Source organism: Mesitornis unicolor, unplaced genomic scaffold, assembly GCF_000695765.1.
Source record: "Mesitornis unicolor isolate BGI_N332 unplaced genomic scaffold, ASM69576v1 scaffold25819, whole genome shotgun sequence".
Lineage (NCBI taxonomy): Eukaryota > Metazoa > Chordata > Aves > Mesitornithiformes > Mesitornithidae > Mesitornis > Mesitornis unicolor.
In genome coordinates, this window is record NW_010208307.1 from 706 (window position 1) to 17390 (window position 16685).

Here is a 16685-nt window from a genome sequence, read left to right on the forward strand (position 1 = left end):
CGCAGTTCTGAGTTCTGTTTCCATCCAAAGCAAAGGTGATGTCACACGTTGAAGCTGAGTAAAACTGGACAGATGGTGTCTCATGGCTTATTGAACAGTGCCATCCTTCTTGTCCTTCAGGCTTTTGACCTTGTTCTGTACTTGTAGTAGAAGTCTGCTCACTTTAAAAGCAGTCACTGCAGTTTGCTCTTTTGTCTATCTGGGCTTGCTCTGATATAAATTATTGGCATCTGGCTGGAAGCTGAACACAGCTGATTACTTGCACTCAGAACTGTGTTGGCCTCTTCCCAAACACCTCTCAGTTTAAAAGTAATCTCCTTTGTTCCCTTGTATTTTCAGGTGAACAGCACTTTTGGTAAATCAGCTGATTCACTGCAGACAGATGGAACTGAAGGCTTATGTTTGTGTACCTTAAGTAAAGTTTTATAAAAGTTACCAGTGCTGTCAGTCTCTGACAATTAAGGAAACAATCCTGTACGTTCTGTAAAGTCTTTCTTTCAAATCCTGTCCCGAAATGTTATTCCTAGCAATTTCCTGGAGTGTCTTTAGCATTGTCTGCACAGCTCCCTGTCTATGCTGACAGCTATGGTAGAAAAGGTGCCTGCAGGGCTCTTGCTTTAGTGTGAGCCAACTTAGTGTTGAACTGATCAGCAGCCCTAACCCACAGAGAAGTCTGGAGTCTTTCTGCTTCACTGACAAACTGATGGGGATGTCTCATCTTCTGAAAGAACAGTCTCTAGTGCTGTGATGGTGATTCCCATGCTGGTTTTGGCTTTGAAGCTCCTTTTCAGCACGTATTTTCCTGTTGTCTGGCATGTTCCTACTCTGCTTAGTTAAAGGCCTGAAAAGCTGCACACATTTTGAGCAGGCAGTACCTGCTTCTGGACACACGACTATACGCATTACCTGTGCTTCCTCTGCCTTTCACACTGCAAGATGGAAGAGCACTAAATGCCCTGTGAGTAGAGTGTGAGAGCTTGACTGTCTGAACAGAGAGAAAACATCTTACCCAAAATAAACCCCTCTTGGTCAGTATTGGTCCTGTATCTTAATTCCCCACTGCAAGGCATGCTACACACCACAGAGTTGCCTTGCCAAGTTTCCTTCCTAATCCTTCCCTCTCTTCTTTGCAGGTGGCAGGCCTAACCCTGCTGGCAGTGGGTATTTACTCTGCCAAGAACGCCACGGCAGTAGCGGGGCGATACATAGAAGCACGTTTGGGCAAACCTTCCCTGGTGAGAGAAACCTCACGCATTACTGTGCTGGAGGCACTGAAGCATCCCATCAAGGTAAAGTTTAGCATTGGTTTTGTGTTGCACTCAGCCATAAGGATGCAAAACTCCTTTTGCAGCTCTTTGTGTCAAAAACATGATTGATTTCTACGTCTCACTAATTGAATTTGTCCTCTCCAGGTTGGTAAGCGCCTTACCAGCAAGGCCCAGGATGCCCTTGAAGGAGTTGTTCTCAGTGTGAGTACTCTATTTGGCTATTTTCATCTGTGAAGGATGACTTTGGAACCTAAACAAGAAAGGCTGTTCCCTTGCACTCACTTCAAAAGCTGTAATTCCAGTAATTCTGGAGACATAGCACTCTTGGCACGCAGAGACCATAAATAGTCCTGTGTCCAGTGTGACATGCATTAAACACTCTTAACATTTTTCCTCTGTGCAAAGCAGCTGGAGTCCTTAGTCTTTGCCCTGCTGTCAGTGTGTTACTGTACAGATTTCCAGTATTCCCAGCTAATCTGGTAAGGATTACTGAACCTAGAGCTGCTCATAGGCCAAAAAGCTGAAGAATCATGCATTTATCCATCTTTCAAATTGTTCTTAACTTCCTAACTGGGGCTGCTTCTGTATATTTGTTTCTGAATTTGATGCCTGGATATCAGGCAAATTTAAGTGCTGAGAGAAAATACTCCTGCAGGAATAGCTTTCTCCCAGTACCTCTACAAATGCAGCAATAAGAATGAACACAAATGTTTGTGACTAACATGAAAGGATTAGTACTGCAAAGAGTTGCTTATGTTTTGACGTCTCTCTCCCAGGGCATCCAATAGGAAGGGAATATTTAGGTGCTGTTGGTTCTTACAGTAGTTACTGCACTGCTTCCTGCACTGCGGCTTTTTCTTACAAAAGAATTGTAGCCAAGTGGACAGAACTTAAAATTGACTAAATCCCAATACAGAAGGGGAAATGACCATGGTCTGAAGTAATAAGCAGCTGAAGTTAAGGCTTAAAAGCTTGAGACTGTAAGAATGCAGTACCCGCTGGTACTGATTTGTGAAGCTGACAGATACAAGTGTCTTGGGACATTCTGTTCCTTAATTTTAACCCTTTTCTTGCAGCCACAGTTAGAAGCACGTGTGAGAGACATTGCCATAGCAACAAGAAATACAAAAAAGAACAAAAGCCTATACAGGAATATCCTTATGTACGGTCCCCCTGGCACTGGAAAGACTCTCTTTGCCAAGGTAAAACCCTGCCAAGATTCTGACAACCTGCACCCTCTCTAGTCTGAACTCTGTTGCTGTAGTATTGCATAAACTCTGTGTTCTTGTGTGCCTGTTGGGAAGCGAGGAAAGGACATCCAGCCTGCTTCAGCTCTGAATTAGTACAATTAGTAGAGCTGTGTGTGGGCAGGAGAGCCCTTCCATCTGGAAAAGACACTTGGCAACTCTGAGTTGCAAAGTAGCAACACCAGCCTGCTGTCTCGTTTCCACCTCTCTTAATTTTATGCACTTGTCTAAATAGGGTCTTTCCTGCTGTCACTCACTAATCCCAGAGCAGAGAAGAGATAGGTATGGTTTTACTGCGTGTATGTGCTACCAGGATGGTTTTTGCATGGATTTGAGTTAGGATTTGATTTTTTTGACTTGCTCTTCACTGCTTGTCCGCTAAATCTGAGGTCTCCTATACTTATTTAACAGTGGCAGAGTTGATGTTGCTTAACAACTTGGCTTTGTTTCCTTCCAGAAACTAGCTGTGCATTCAGGCATGGATTATGCCATCATGACCGGTGGCGATGTTGCCCCCATGGGGCGGGAAGGAGTTACTGCCATGCATAAACTCTTCGACTGGGCGAACACCAGTAGGAGAGGGTGAGTAGAGGTTCCTCTGAATCCTGAATTTGGCTTCTTGCTCGGAGAAACTCCCTGCAGTGATGTAGTTCAGACTGCTGATCTCTGTTATTGAGTGATGCTCGTGCACAGATGAGGTAACACTGTCCAGGCGTTAACGTCTCCTAAAGTTTTCCTACAATGGGTGAATTCTTGCTGCTTAGTAATATTTAAAAGGCTGAAAGCTTTTGCTCTTCTCCCTCAAACACTTGGTTTAGTTCATAATTTCCAGATCAGTCGTATGCATTTATTCTTTGTTCTGATAAAATCTTCTGTGCATTTGACAGTTCAGAAAGCCATCTCTTGAGAGCTGTGATCAAAGGTTACGTGTGTCTGTATACATCAATAGTTTAACCTCTAGTAACATTAAACTATTAAAGCAGATTTTATTCTGAATACCCAACAACGTTAGCTGTTAGTACTGTGTTGCCTTTATTAGCTGAAAGCTGTTGTGATAGAAGGCGTTTCTCTGCAGAGATTAGAGCTGAGAATATTTTCAGAGAAACTGGAATTGAGTAGAAGATGTTAATAGGCCCTGAAATCACTTGAAAGCAAGCTGGGTTTGAAGCTAGACAAGAAGGTAACACAAGCTGTGACAGCTTTATGAGCAACTTGGTTCTGTTATTGATAAACATCTTTATACGCTTCATCTCTGGGGAAGAGCACTACCCTTGGGTTGCAAGTGAATTCATTTTGGTGAATTATTCATTGGCTTTATTAATTCACTTCTCCACAGGTCGTAAAACCATTATATTATTGCTAGTGTGGTTTGGAAAGAAAAAACCCAACCAAATAGCAAAGCAAATTGCAGGGGAGGACTCTGGTTTCAGGTTTTCAGAGTGGTATAAGGAAGAAAAATGGCAGGAGGATGCCATTATCACTGAGGTTCCTTGTATGCTTGTGTATCTGTCTTGTACCCTCGCACACATTTCTCTGAATAGGAGGGAATGCTGAAAAAAGCACTCTCAAATATTTGGGGAGCAGGTCTGAATTTCAGAGAGCTACTCCAGCTTGGCACTAGCACACCAGCACTGCTAGATACAAGCCCATGAAAACTCCCAATAACATTTAAAAACCTGGAGGAGGTGACGGTCAGGAAGCAAAACTCCAGAGCCCTGGAGTCAGATTTATGGCCTGAGGTGTCTTAAGCAAACGCCTCTTTCTTAACTGTTGGGTTGGGCCAAGTGTATGCAAAGGAAATGTTGCCTGGAGAAATGAATTTGCTCGTGTAAACCCTTTGGGTTTACAGCTGGGCACAGCTGTGGGCGCGTGGTAGTGGGACAGGAGAATCCCTGAGCTGTGTGAGCCTCACTTACCTGTCTCCTGTTACTGTGTAGTGTTTTCCTTTTACAGCCTCTTGCTATTTGTGGATGAAGCGGATGCGTTTCTGCGGAAGAGGGCAACAGTAAGTGCTTTATGTCTGTTCTCTGTGCATGCTGCACAGTTAGGCAGCCAACGTCATCTTTTTGGAGGTTTTGCAGGTGACTGGGCATTAGGAAAGAAAGAGAAAGATCTTTAAGAGAAGATTGTTCACACTGCAGAGCTGGTAGCCTGCAGGGTTTGGTTTTGATCCCTATAGATATTTATCTTGGGAGGTTTTTATAACAAAACTGCTTTTCAGTGCATTAACAAAGCTACGCTAGCATCCTCCCCTGTACAAATGATTTATGTTTTCAAACTGAGTCACCATATTGTACACTGAATCTGGACCTGCTGCCTGAACCCCAATGGTCTGTTTAAAAAGCTCTCCCTAGAAGACTGCTTCAAATGTGTAAATGAATTCTTTGCTGTGGCTTATTTTCCTGTAAGTGTCTTATTGCACTTCCCAGTTAGAACAGCATTCAGCAGGGAAAGCCACTTGGGCCATTTGTTAGAGCCTTGGGTTTGAAATCAAGAGAATCACTGTGGATAAATATTTAATCTCCCTGCTGGAAGCTTTAATTCCTACCTTTTTCCTGGGTATATAAATTGATCCTTTTTTTCCAAGGTATTACAGTGCTTTAGATTCTACTGCAATGCAAATGCTTGACAGTAACAGAACTCAGTCAATAATGCTGCTTAAAGCTGTGGCCTGTCTTAAGTCCCCAAGCAGCTGATCCTCCTTTGGATTTCATCTTCGCAGGAGAAAATCAGTGAAGATCTCAGAGCAACTTTAAATGCATTCCTGCACAGAACAGGGCAGCAGAGCAACAAGTAAGTATCCAGTTTCAGCCCTTAGAGCAGTTGATGCTCTTCAAATTGAGGAAAGTCTGTGAAGAGTCTGTGGTGTGCAAATGAAAGCTGGGAACATATGATCTGTGCTGCTCAAGACTTGAAACGAGTATCAGTATCACAAACCAGAAGGCAGGGTTGAGACTGGCTGGATGTTTTGTATTCTCTTCAAAACTGCTTCAGCTTGTGCTTGTTTGAGCCACTGTTCCTCTCCAGCACTTTGGTGGCCTCTTCCCATGCTCTGTGTGTATGTGTGCAGGGGGTGGCTGGAACTTTGAGGCAAATGAGTTTAAATCTGACCCTGGTTCTTCTGCATGAGCTGTCTGCTCAGTACGTCTGTGTGCAACAGTGCACATACATGTAGGAATCCCAGAGGTGTTTCCTTCATGGCTGCTTAATAGATTTGCTAATCACAGCTGACTGCAGGGCTGACTTGACAGATGTGCGCATGTGTGTGCGTTTCACTGCCAATCCATCCATGCTCACTTCTTCACATTAACGTTAATTTCCCACAGAGCACTGCGTAGTTTAACAAGAGCAGTTTCCTGGCTATCCTAATGGAGGGAGATGATCTTTCCTCAATCTTTTCAAATAATCTTTGATTTATGGGTTGTTTTCTTTTTGGTTGTGTGTGTGAACTTCACTCAGTTGTTAAAGTTCTTTTACAAAGACGTTGAGCCAACGAGCAAAGCTGTCTCTGGTATGTGGGAAGGGGAGTTTCTCAGTGACGAGCTCTGCTTTAGTAAGGTTGTAGAGAAACACCTCTAACAGTAACCTCTTGACTTTGAAATACATATTCCAGAAGGTCCTTGTTTTAGGACAACATGTCAATGAATATCAGGTTGAATGTCAATCCTTTATCCAAGCTGTGTTTCTGCAAGGGTTGCCTATAGAAAGGAGCAGGTCCTTGTCTAGAAAAGGAAGAGTTTCACGTCTTTGCAGCTCTTGGTTTGGTGAAGTTATCTTCAGAAATGACAGCAAAGAACACAGCCCCCTATAGACTAGGATTTAAATAGACTGCAAGAACGTCAATACTCCAATAGCTGTGGTTAAAAGCCCGTTTCAAATTGCAGTGTGCTGTTAAGCTGGTAACATCATTTAAAGCATTAAAGTAGAACTGGCATGGGGAGGAAGCATCATTACAAAGCAAAAGAAAGGGCTTCTGGCTTCAAAATGCAGCAGGAGAGAGCAGGACCTGGAAGGAATCTTCAGACACGTTCGGTGATGAAAAAGGGTCGTTGATACTGGCCATGGCAGGTCTCGATGTCCAGACTGGTTCACTGATGTTTCTTTTTATGCGTTTTTCAGGCTTTCTTCTCTTATTTCCTACTTCCAGGTTTATGCTTGTTTTAGCAAGCAACCAGCCTGAGCAGTTTGATTGGGCCATCAACGACCGAATCGATGAAATGGTGAACTTCGATCTGCCCCAGCTAGAAGAACGGGAGCGGCTTGTGAGGATGTATTTTGATAGGCACGTCTTGAAGCCAGCCACAGAGGGGAAACAGTGAGTGTCCCTCTCCTACCCTATAGACTTCTCTTTCTTTTACTGTTGTTCTTCATGCCCTTTTCTGTGGCTTCTGTCACACTGTCTCTAAACCCACTTTAAACAAAGATGCCTCTTGCTATCCTGTTTCGTTGTGCCACAAAATTGGGCTTTCTGGGCCCAGGAGAACAACTTCTGTACTCAGGCTGGATCTTTCTATAGAGAGTGATCCAGTCTGATCTTTGATTTCATTGTAAGAATTGCTCTTCACAAAGTCTGCCTCTGACCCTCCCGTCATGTGGCTATGTGTAAACTCATCTTCGTTACTCCGCTTTTCAGGCGTTTGAAGCTGGCCCAGTTTGACTATGGGAAGAAGTGCTCGGAGATCGCCAGGTTGACAGAGGGCATGTCTGGCCGAGAGATCTCTCAGCTTGCTGTGGCGTGGCAGGTAAGTAGGGCTTTTATCGCTGGGCTTCTTGGTTCGGTTTCCCTTTCTGGAAGGTTTGAGTGTTTGATGTTGGACTCTCAGACCTTGTCTCACTTTGGAAGCTTCGTTATGTCCATCTGGTAGTACTGGAGTGCTGCTGGCTCAGGGGGGGGTGTCAGAATGTCAGTTCCTCATCTCATAAATAGAAACAGTTTTATAAGCACTAATGGGAAATCCCTTACTGAGTTTAAGTACAGCAAGTGACTTAGGAATGGGTTTGGGCACATCCATCACTCATGTTCCAGCTCAAGAAGCTCAGCAGAGGAGATGCCCAATGTTGTGGCCCATAGGTTTGACAGCGTTAGGACACTAAAACATCCTGCCCTACTTTTGTTCTAAACACAGTTTTAGTGCAACTTGAGTAAGTGAAGGAACAAAACTGACTGGAAAACGGAGCTGAAAAGATGAGGTACCTCTACATGCTTGGTACCTATATAGAAATAAGAAATGCAGTCACTTTGAGTGCAGTTGTTCACGTGCTCAACAGCAGCAGCACTTTTTTATCAGGCTTTCACCCTGCTTTGTTACAGCTGCCAGTTTCTTACTGGCTTGTGTATTTTTATAAACTAACCTAGCAATATCAATTTAAGAACGTGCTCCAAATTGTCTGTTGTGTAACCTACTAATGTCAGCCTCCTTTCAGGTATTGTAAAAACAAAGGGGGTTTATTTAGTTTAGCAGTTCCCAAACATTTTACAAACCCTGTGCATTTCATTCCTCCTCCTCCTGTTTTTCCACTTTTAAGGAACAAAAAGTATTTATCCTTTCTAGTTCATTTAGCTGCAGTAGTCATGAGCTGAGGTCCAGAGCAGCCATTTGAGTGCTGTCAGTCCCTGTTCTCTTTGCTGTTAGCACACAGCTGTTAACTTTATTATGAGAGTTTTTCACTTTTCCCAGGTACAGCTGTGCTTTTTGTGGACTTTTGATTTGGAAACTCGGGATAAAGACCTGAGGTGTTTGTCATAAACTCAGTGACAGTGATGTGGGAGAGAAGGCAGACCATTAATTATCACAGAATTTCTTTATTTCTCTTGATTTAGAAGAGCACTCCCTTACCTATGTGTGTGGAAGGCTTTGCTGCCAGGCATTTCCTGTAATAAAAAGTGATGATAAATGATCCCCTGCTGTTTATCAGCTTTGCTTTTATCACCCCTTATCTCCTAGCTTGTCATTCCCTGGAAATGACCTCAGCTTTTATCATTTATCCTTTAAGGGATCTTGAAGGAAAGGAAAGATGGGAGTGAATAATTCCTTAGCATTGTTGCCCCAGTGGCTTTTTTTAAATGTACCTCATAGCACCAGAACTATTAACGAGGTTCAACGTAAAATTGCCACGGGAGGTTATGTTCCTCTCTGCTGTCATAAAACAGTCAAAGGGCTTTAAAAGAAAAAGATGCAGGAGATGATGAGCAAAAAGATATGAATTATTTCGATGTGGAAGCTGCAAGAAGCTTCATCTGTGTCAAGATCAAAGTTGTTGGTATTCTGGAAGGAGGGACTTCATAGGTCTTGTTGATGAAAGGAAGTTGATGTGCCATGGATCACTGTTAAAATAGCACATGGGTTTTGCAGTCAGTGGCTGGACGTGTTGGACTTATTCCTCAGGACATGACTGGGTAGACACATCCACCACAGCAGGTTTCTGCAGGCATCCCAAAGGGGTGAGCACTGAGCGCTGCCCTGGAGCTGCCTGCCAGAGCTGTTGATACGTGCTACTGTAGGGTTCTCTTTCAGTTACTGGGTCAAGGAATTGACTCTGCTCTGGGATGTCCAATGCCAGGACAAGGGGCAGTGGTCCCAAGCTGGAGCACAGGAGGTTCAAGCTGAAGATGAGGCCAAAGTTTGTCAGTGTGAGGGTTATGGAGCATGGCCCAGGCTGCCCAGAGAGGTTGTGGAGTCTCCTTGTGTGGAGACACCCAAAGCCCTGGCCGTGTTCCTGTGTGACTGCTCTGGTGATCCTGCTGTGGCAGGGGTTGCACTGGGGGAGCTTTCCAGGTCCCTTCCAACCCCTGACATTCTGGGATTCTGTGAATTTGGAGCTGGAGCTTGACCAGAGCTTTGCAGAAGGCTGCATTTAGGCCAGGTTTGGCCCATGGACTTTTGACTGTGGCAAGACTTGGTAACATCTGCCTTTTTTTGCCTATGTAAAGTATGACGGGTATTGAGCTTCAGTAGCTGCAGTTAAAAGGCTCTCTGTGAGCAGGTTTTTAAGTACTCTTAACTCAAGTTGATCTCCTGAATAATATCATTATTTTGGGGCCTGGGTCAGCACTAACAGCCGCTCATTATAGGTGGCTTTGTAGCTGATACAAAGCTCTCTCCTATCAGGGAAGGATTAAGGCTGCAGTTTGAGCGTCTCTGGCAGCATTGGTCCTGCCTCATATTCCTGCCTTTCTGCTATCAATTCCGTGATGCTGGTAACGCCTCTGTGTGTGGCTGTACCATGAACTGGGTCAGGGAGCTGATCAGAACTAAAAATAGCTTGGCAAGGCAAGTGAACTGCACATCTGAGGGGGTGGAGCAGGGTAGGTAGGGGCTCTGTGAACCAGCATCACTGACTCAAGAAATTGCTGCTCAGATTTTCCTCAGCTGGATGCAGAGCTGTGACACGGTTCCATACCACAGCTAGGACTGTTAACTCTTAAAGCCTTGGTCTTTTTAAGCTCCTGTACGACTGAACTTTTAAGATGCTGCATGCCAAAGATGGCTGATGTGGGAAAGCAGCACCTTTATGAACGCACACTTGAATTTTAATCATTTTTGCAAACTGGTACGTATGTAGTCCCCCTTGGATGTGGGGACCTATAAGGAAGCTACAAAAGAGCTTAACCTGAGGATCTGGGGAGCCTTTTCTGTGACTCTAGTTAAGGTGAACATCTGGACTTCCCATTTAGTTCCCTACTTGCAGTTGCTTTTTCTTTCCCCCCTCTCTCAAAGCATTTTGTCAAGTTAACAACAGAGGCAGGAAGAGTTTGAGATGATGACCAAGTTGAGAAGATAAGGGGCAGGAAGAGCCAAGAAAAGGGAAAAACAAAGTATTTCTTAACAGTTGGTTCTGATCTCAGTAACACCTTACGGAGCTGGGAAACAGCAGATGTGGTGAGCCTAGAGCTCTTCAGCAGTCCTCAAAGCAGACTTGAAACAAGGATGTCTCCAGACACTTAAGCTTCCAATGTTTTTCTAGACAGGCTCATCAGCACAGCTGCTGAAATGCAATATGCCAAAGGTCTTTGTTTAATAAATAAACACAATTGACCCACTCTGGGGAAGATTACAGCACAAAGCCCTAGTGAGAACTCCTGGTTGTGAATGCTGGAGCACGGAGCTGGATGGGAGCATCCTGTTTGCCTTTTTGTTTTCAGCTCTTTTGCATGGTGCCCTGATGTGACTTGGAGCTAATCCTCAAAGTGTAGGCTTAATTGCAACATGCCTGTCACTTAATTCACCTCAGCTTTGTATATACTTCTTAGTTTATTCCTCCAGCAGTCATCTGCAGTGTTGCTGTCTGTATGCATGACACCTCTGCAGAGATGTCTTACAACAAATCCTTAACCAGTGTCTGGACAACAGAGACGAATGCAGAGGGAGCAGAATGGGAGGTTTAATCTATGGTGAAATGTTGCTCTGTTCCACAGGGGCTGTCCAACCACCTCAAGCCTTGTTGCTTGCAATTCTAGTCCTAACCTTTATGTGATGAAACCTCATCAAATCACCAGTGAAGCGTAGGCAATACTAGGGAAGGCAGTGAGGAATCAGCATTGCTACTCCTGCTTCCACTCCTGAGTCTGCAGAAGTCCTGGAGGAAGTGGACAGGGAGCACAGGAAGGCATTTGTCATGGACTTGATGGAGTTTTGGGATGTGAGGATCCCCATCAGCTCTGCTGAGCTTGCTTGGGGTCACCTCCCATGGCCAGAACTGAACCTCAGAGATGGTTTGGGGAAAAGTTGAAGTTACAGAATCCCAGAATGGTTGGGGTTGGAAGGAGGGGATGTCTGAGGATCATCTCATGCAGCCTCATGCTAGAGCAGCAGGAGGGACAAGTTCTGAAGCAGTAGGAAGAGACAGTACCACAGCTGGCAGCTCCTACCCAGAGTGACCCAGAACAGCAGCGTGTGGCCACTCCGCTGTCCCCTGGCCTCACGGTCATTTCCCATGGCGATGCGTTTGGAGTGCTCTGCCAGTGTTGCTTTTAACAAAAACATCTCGCTTAAACTAGAAGCCTGAGCAATAGCTGCAGCTTTTGTAGGCTTGATTCCCCTATAAGCTGGGCTTGAAATGGATTGCTGTCGTTTACATGAAGTTGTACTTCACTGGTGTTCCAGTCTGGTTCGGTTTGTCCTGAATTTACCAAACAGAAACGATAAGATGAAGAAAAGCATCTGGGAAAAAACATTGCTGTCTGGCACAGCTAACAGTCTGCATGCTGGAAATCCATTTTAATCTCTTTTGCGGAAGACTCAGCATTCCCTTTTGTCCTTGTGCTTTTCCATTCCTCATATCTAATCCTTTATGAATACATCATGAATTAGATGCATTTACACACTTAAAAATTCCCTTCAGATCTGTTCACAGTCATGTGCAAGCTGCCGAGTTCTGCACCCTATACTTAAACACATGGGTATGCTTTAGATAAAATGTCAAGAAAAGCAACCTTTTGCTATTCCAAGCCGTAACCTCTGGAAAAATTGTTTTGGCAGCACTTCAAGAGAATTCTGAGGAGTTTTATGTCCCAGTGTTGATGATAGAGATGAGCTTCCCATCATTTCCTTGCCTTTTGTGCCACCGCCATAAACGCCTTTTTGCTCCCTGAACCTTTTTTATATTCAAAAAAAGAAGAGAAATCACCTGCCTGACCAAGTTATGGGAAGAATGTAATGTTTCTGCAGTGGTCTGAGCTGAAGGACATTATATGTGAGCTGGGTGGGGGGTGTGTGCTGGTGTTTGGGGGTTGGTTGGTTGCTTTTTCTTTTAGAGCAGGCTGTTTTCATTACAAATGTGATTCAAAGGATACAGATTAGCTTGGCCAAGTTAAAATAAACCATGGTTCTTGGCTGAAATGAAACCTTAGGTCACCTAGGACTGAACTTATCGTCTGTGCGGCATCCCTCTACTTATCCCCCCAAAATGCTTTGTTTTCAGATTATTTCCTAATTGGATTTGAGTTAGAAAACATGAGTAGTTGCACTGGAGAAAATGGGTTAAGATTTGCCCATGCAGGAGGCGGAGGTATGAATATAAATGAAGCGCTGTAGCATTTGTGTGTGTGTGCAAGCTACTCCCAGAAGGGACAGCTGCTTCACCCATTTGCTTTCTTGACAGCAAAGGCCCGAGGCTTTCTATAAATAGAAAGTCATTGAGAAAATCAACAGAGCGTGAACTGCACGGCTTTGCAGGAGTTTCCACAGTTGCAGTTCTGGTCTGTGCAGCGGCAGGGAGGAAGGGAAGGGAAGACATCCTCTCTGTGCACATAACACACAGCCCAGGAAAGCACTCGCTCCATTTTAAACCACCAGATCCTCCTGGCTGGAGGGCTGCTGAGTTCTCTATGTGCAGACCTTCTATTCCTTTGCCTGCAGTCAGTGTTTATTCCTAACTTGAAATAGGAGCATTAACCTAACTTGTCACTTCTGCCTTAAGGAAGGATTACGACGATTTTGCACAGGCAAGAATCCGTTTTGATGCTTTTTTGCAGTAAAAACCAGCGGCTGCCAGCTTTGTGGGTAGGTGTGGTTTGTGCAGTGAGACCTTTTGTGATCTAACCAGCTCCCCAAAAAGAGCTACCAAATCAGGGCTGGAAGGTAGGACTTTTCCCCCCCCCATTTCTTGAAAGAATTACTGCTACACCACTGCAAGAGCAGTAATCTAGCAGGCAGGTATAATCCACTGCACTGGGGTGGTCAGCACTGTGATCATATTGACCAGTGCAACAGCTTCTGCTGGGGTTTGTCTTCTCTCCCATCTACACCATTGGACAGAAGGGACATGAAATGGTCACACTGTCACTTCTTTCTGTGATGCCTTTGCAGTAAAACTCGCTGCTTGGTGTAATTGATGGCTTGCACCATTAATGATTTATGGAGCCTGTCTGTAATACCTCAGAAGCACATTTCAGCCTGTCACGAAAGGCAAAGTTCCTATTGCTAACTGGGATCGTGGGGAATGCCCTGCAGGCAGAAGGCTTGGCAAGTGACAGTCTGTGAGGTGACAGCTCTGAGGAAGGAGAGAGAAAGGGACAGAAATCTGGGGCTATTTGGGGCAGGCAGCATGGATTTGAGAAGCTAGACAGGATCCCACCCTGATTCACGTCAAGCTCCTTCCCCAGCAGAGCTGTACAAGGAACCACAGCAGCGAGTCGCTCGCAGGAGCACTTGCATAGGGAATAACCAGATTTAGAAATCTGTAGCCTGGAGTTGCTGTGTTACCTTGGAGATGGGTTGTGCAGCCAACAGCGTAAGCGTCCTTCCCTTCCTTGGAGGGTACGGCTGCGTGTGTTGTCATCTGCAAAGTGTCCATCAGCGGCGTCCTGGCTGTGGAGAAAAGTGACAGTCCTTTCGCTGCAGCCGAAGAGAACTGGCACTCCAGGTATCTGGAGATATTGTGGGCTGTTTGGCAACGATGTCAGTAGTTTTGAGCCCTTTCTGCAGGGAACTATGATCAAATCTGTGCTGTCAAAGCAGCAACAGGACCAAGCCAAACTGGAGAGACAGGAGAACAGGACTGGATGTTGTGCTAAGTAGTATGGGGGCAAACATGCATGGAGAAGAAAATGAGAGGGACCGGTCTCAGATCTTCACTGTTTTGGGGAATTGCCATCACTAACTTGGGTCTCTTCTGCCTTTGCCTCTTCAGGCTGCAGCTTATGCATCAGAGGACGGTGTTCTTACAGAGGCCATGATCGATGCCCGGGTGGCCGACGCCGTGCAGCAACACAAACAGAAGATGGAGTGGCTGAAAACAGAGGGTGCTGAAGACAGCAAAGGGGCTGGCACAAACCCACTGCTGCCTTTCCCCAAAGGAACACCGGTGTGAGAAGTCTGCAGGCTTCAGACCAGCATGCGTGGGGAAACGGGCATGGGAGAAGGCTGAGAGGGTCTTTTGGGCAAATATTTGGTGGAATCATACGTTGACAGAAATGTGTCCATTGGTGCAAGGGAGGGGGTACTGATTTCATGTTTTTAGAGTGCACTGGAAAAAAAATGGTTTCAATAAGGCAGAAGCAACTGTATTAAAGGACCCCCTTGCTGAAATACCACTGAGTGCATTAGTCTGTATGGCCTGTCCTGATGGAGAGCCCCAACCTCTGAATTCTTTTCAGCCATTTGATGGTGTTTTGGAGTGTCCCAGTGCCTGTCCAAGCCTGCATCTCCCATATACTAACTGAAGGCTTTGTGCTCCAGCAGGGTTCATGCTCTTTTTTTCACCCAGATCCTGCCCATGAGGTACCTCCTTGCTCACTTCTTTCCCTGTGATGTGGCCACATCTGCTGCTGCCTTTTGCCTTCTCTGTGCTGGAGTCTCCTGGAGGGTGGCTGTACAGCCAGCCTGCAGTGGTAGAGTGCAAGGGACCAAAAGCTCTGCAGGATGACTCCTCAGTGCTGAAGTGCTAAGTGTTCCCAGCCCCAGAGCTTTTATTTAGCACTGTACAGTAACTGTGCACACTCCTTGGATCATAAAGTGTTATTTGAAAGCACTGCCAGGTGCTTGGGGCCCTTCAGCCACTGCTGAGCTGCAGCAGGAACCGCTGCGTCCCAGGTTCTGATGTGCCTGCTCTGACCACACAGCCCATGGTGCTCTGCTTTCTCCAGCCAGGTACTTGGCTGCTCTTGCTGCACGAGTCCTTTGCTGCATTTCTGGAACAATTGAGAAATACGCCATTGTCAAGTCATGAGCGCAAGCCCATCTCCATCAGATAACGTTTGTTCTGTCTGTGTGTGTATCAGAGGTCAGAAAATCACTTATTTTGGTTCCTTTTTTTTTCCTGAGTTTGAACTGGATTTGAACTCTACGCTCTGCTCCGCATCCCCTTCTGTAACTACACTGTGCAAGCACACTTGTCTGACCTAAATCTCTGCCCTTGAGTACCTCGCTGAGATGTTCTTCTTCGACAGGAACTGACAGCGCTCTCTGCTGTGTCCATTGCACTGGTGGTTGCTGCTGAACTGGGAGGGCTGCACGCTGATGGGAGCTTGGGAGCGTGGGAGCAGAACAGGGCTGGTCACCAAGGTCCAGGAAGGGAACAGTTCCTGAGGCTGCAAACCTTCACTGTCTTGGGCTGCCATCTTATTGTAAATGTAGTTCTCTCCTATTTTCTATCTGAAGATGCGTTTTAGAAGCTGCTCCTCGGTTAAGGATGGGTGTCCCCCAGCAGTGGTGCGTGCCCAGACGTGCATGCCCCACTAACACTTGCTGCAAGGCACACGTGTATGTGCTCTAGAGGAAAGGGAGGTGGCACTGTATAAACTGAAACTGCACTTTATGTTCTGAACAGCTGAAATAAACTTGAATGCCATTTTTTCCCCTGCCCTTCAGCCCAGGTGTAGGTGTCCACTGATATACTAGAGGATTAGCTATTCTAGGCTTCAGATTTTACTAGAATTATATTTCTGTTAAGCCCCAAGAGATGAAGGCAGCTAAGCAGAGCCACGCTCCAATAAAAGACCCTTGTTAACAAATGATGTGAGGGAGCAGTCTGCTATTGCGTGATTAAAACCTCTAATTACGACATCCACCTTCAGCACTTGTCTTCTCCCTTCCATAATCATCCCCACGAAGCACAAAGGAGCTGGGAGGAGGGGGAAGGTTCTGGGTCTCATCCTTATGCTGCCTGACTGCGCTTTTGCTGATACCGGTAGCTGGGAAGTGAGTCCTGCTGCAAAGCTGTGCGAAAGGCGCAGCGGTTGCTGTCTCAGCTGTTTCAGGCGATTCCTCCTTCAGACTGCATCAGGTCCCTACATGGGAGCGGAGGGAGCGCACGGCGCTTGTAACGCAGCGATGAGCCGTGCCTCTGTGCTGTGCAGCAGTGCTTAATTGCAGGTTTGGGAGAGCAATTAGCTTGAAGGAGCCTCTTGCTGTGGCAGGGAGGACAGCAGGGAGCCCAGGCTGGGTTCTCAGGTTTGTCTGAGTACAGAAGTACTTCACAGGGGGCTTTTGAGGGCTTTCAATGACCACTTAAGTCTGTACCTGAGCTTTGCTGCATGGGCTTCATAGGGCTGGAAAGGGCTGTCCTGAAGCTTTGGAGAACTTGTGGATTATTTAGCATTGTATTGAGTGTGTATTGAGACATTGCTCTGGCAGGACTCCCGAGCTGGTGCTGCTTGTAGCTCATGGAGTAGAGTTCTTTCCCCTTCTTGGGCAGCTTGGAAGATGCTCCCTCTACTAAAATAAGTCTG

The 16685-nt window shown here is 45.7% G+C and overlaps 1 protein-coding gene across 1 annotated transcript; it reads left to right on the forward strand.

Moving 5' to 3' along the window:
• Positions 1-1133: 1133 nt before the first annotated feature.
• LOC104533927 (ATPase family AAA domain-containing protein 3-like) lies at positions 1134-14458 on the forward strand (the record flags this gene model as incomplete). The annotated part of the gene is made up of 9 exons (XM_010192467.1): positions 1134-1289; positions 1413-1469; positions 2345-2470; positions 2973-3097; positions 4469-4520; positions 5238-5308; positions 6663-6830; positions 7149-7257; positions 14147-14458. Coding segments are annotated over 9 exons (1044 nt in total), but the record flags the coding sequence as incomplete, so codon positions are not given.
• Between the last annotated feature and the right edge of the window lie 2227 nt (positions 14459-16685).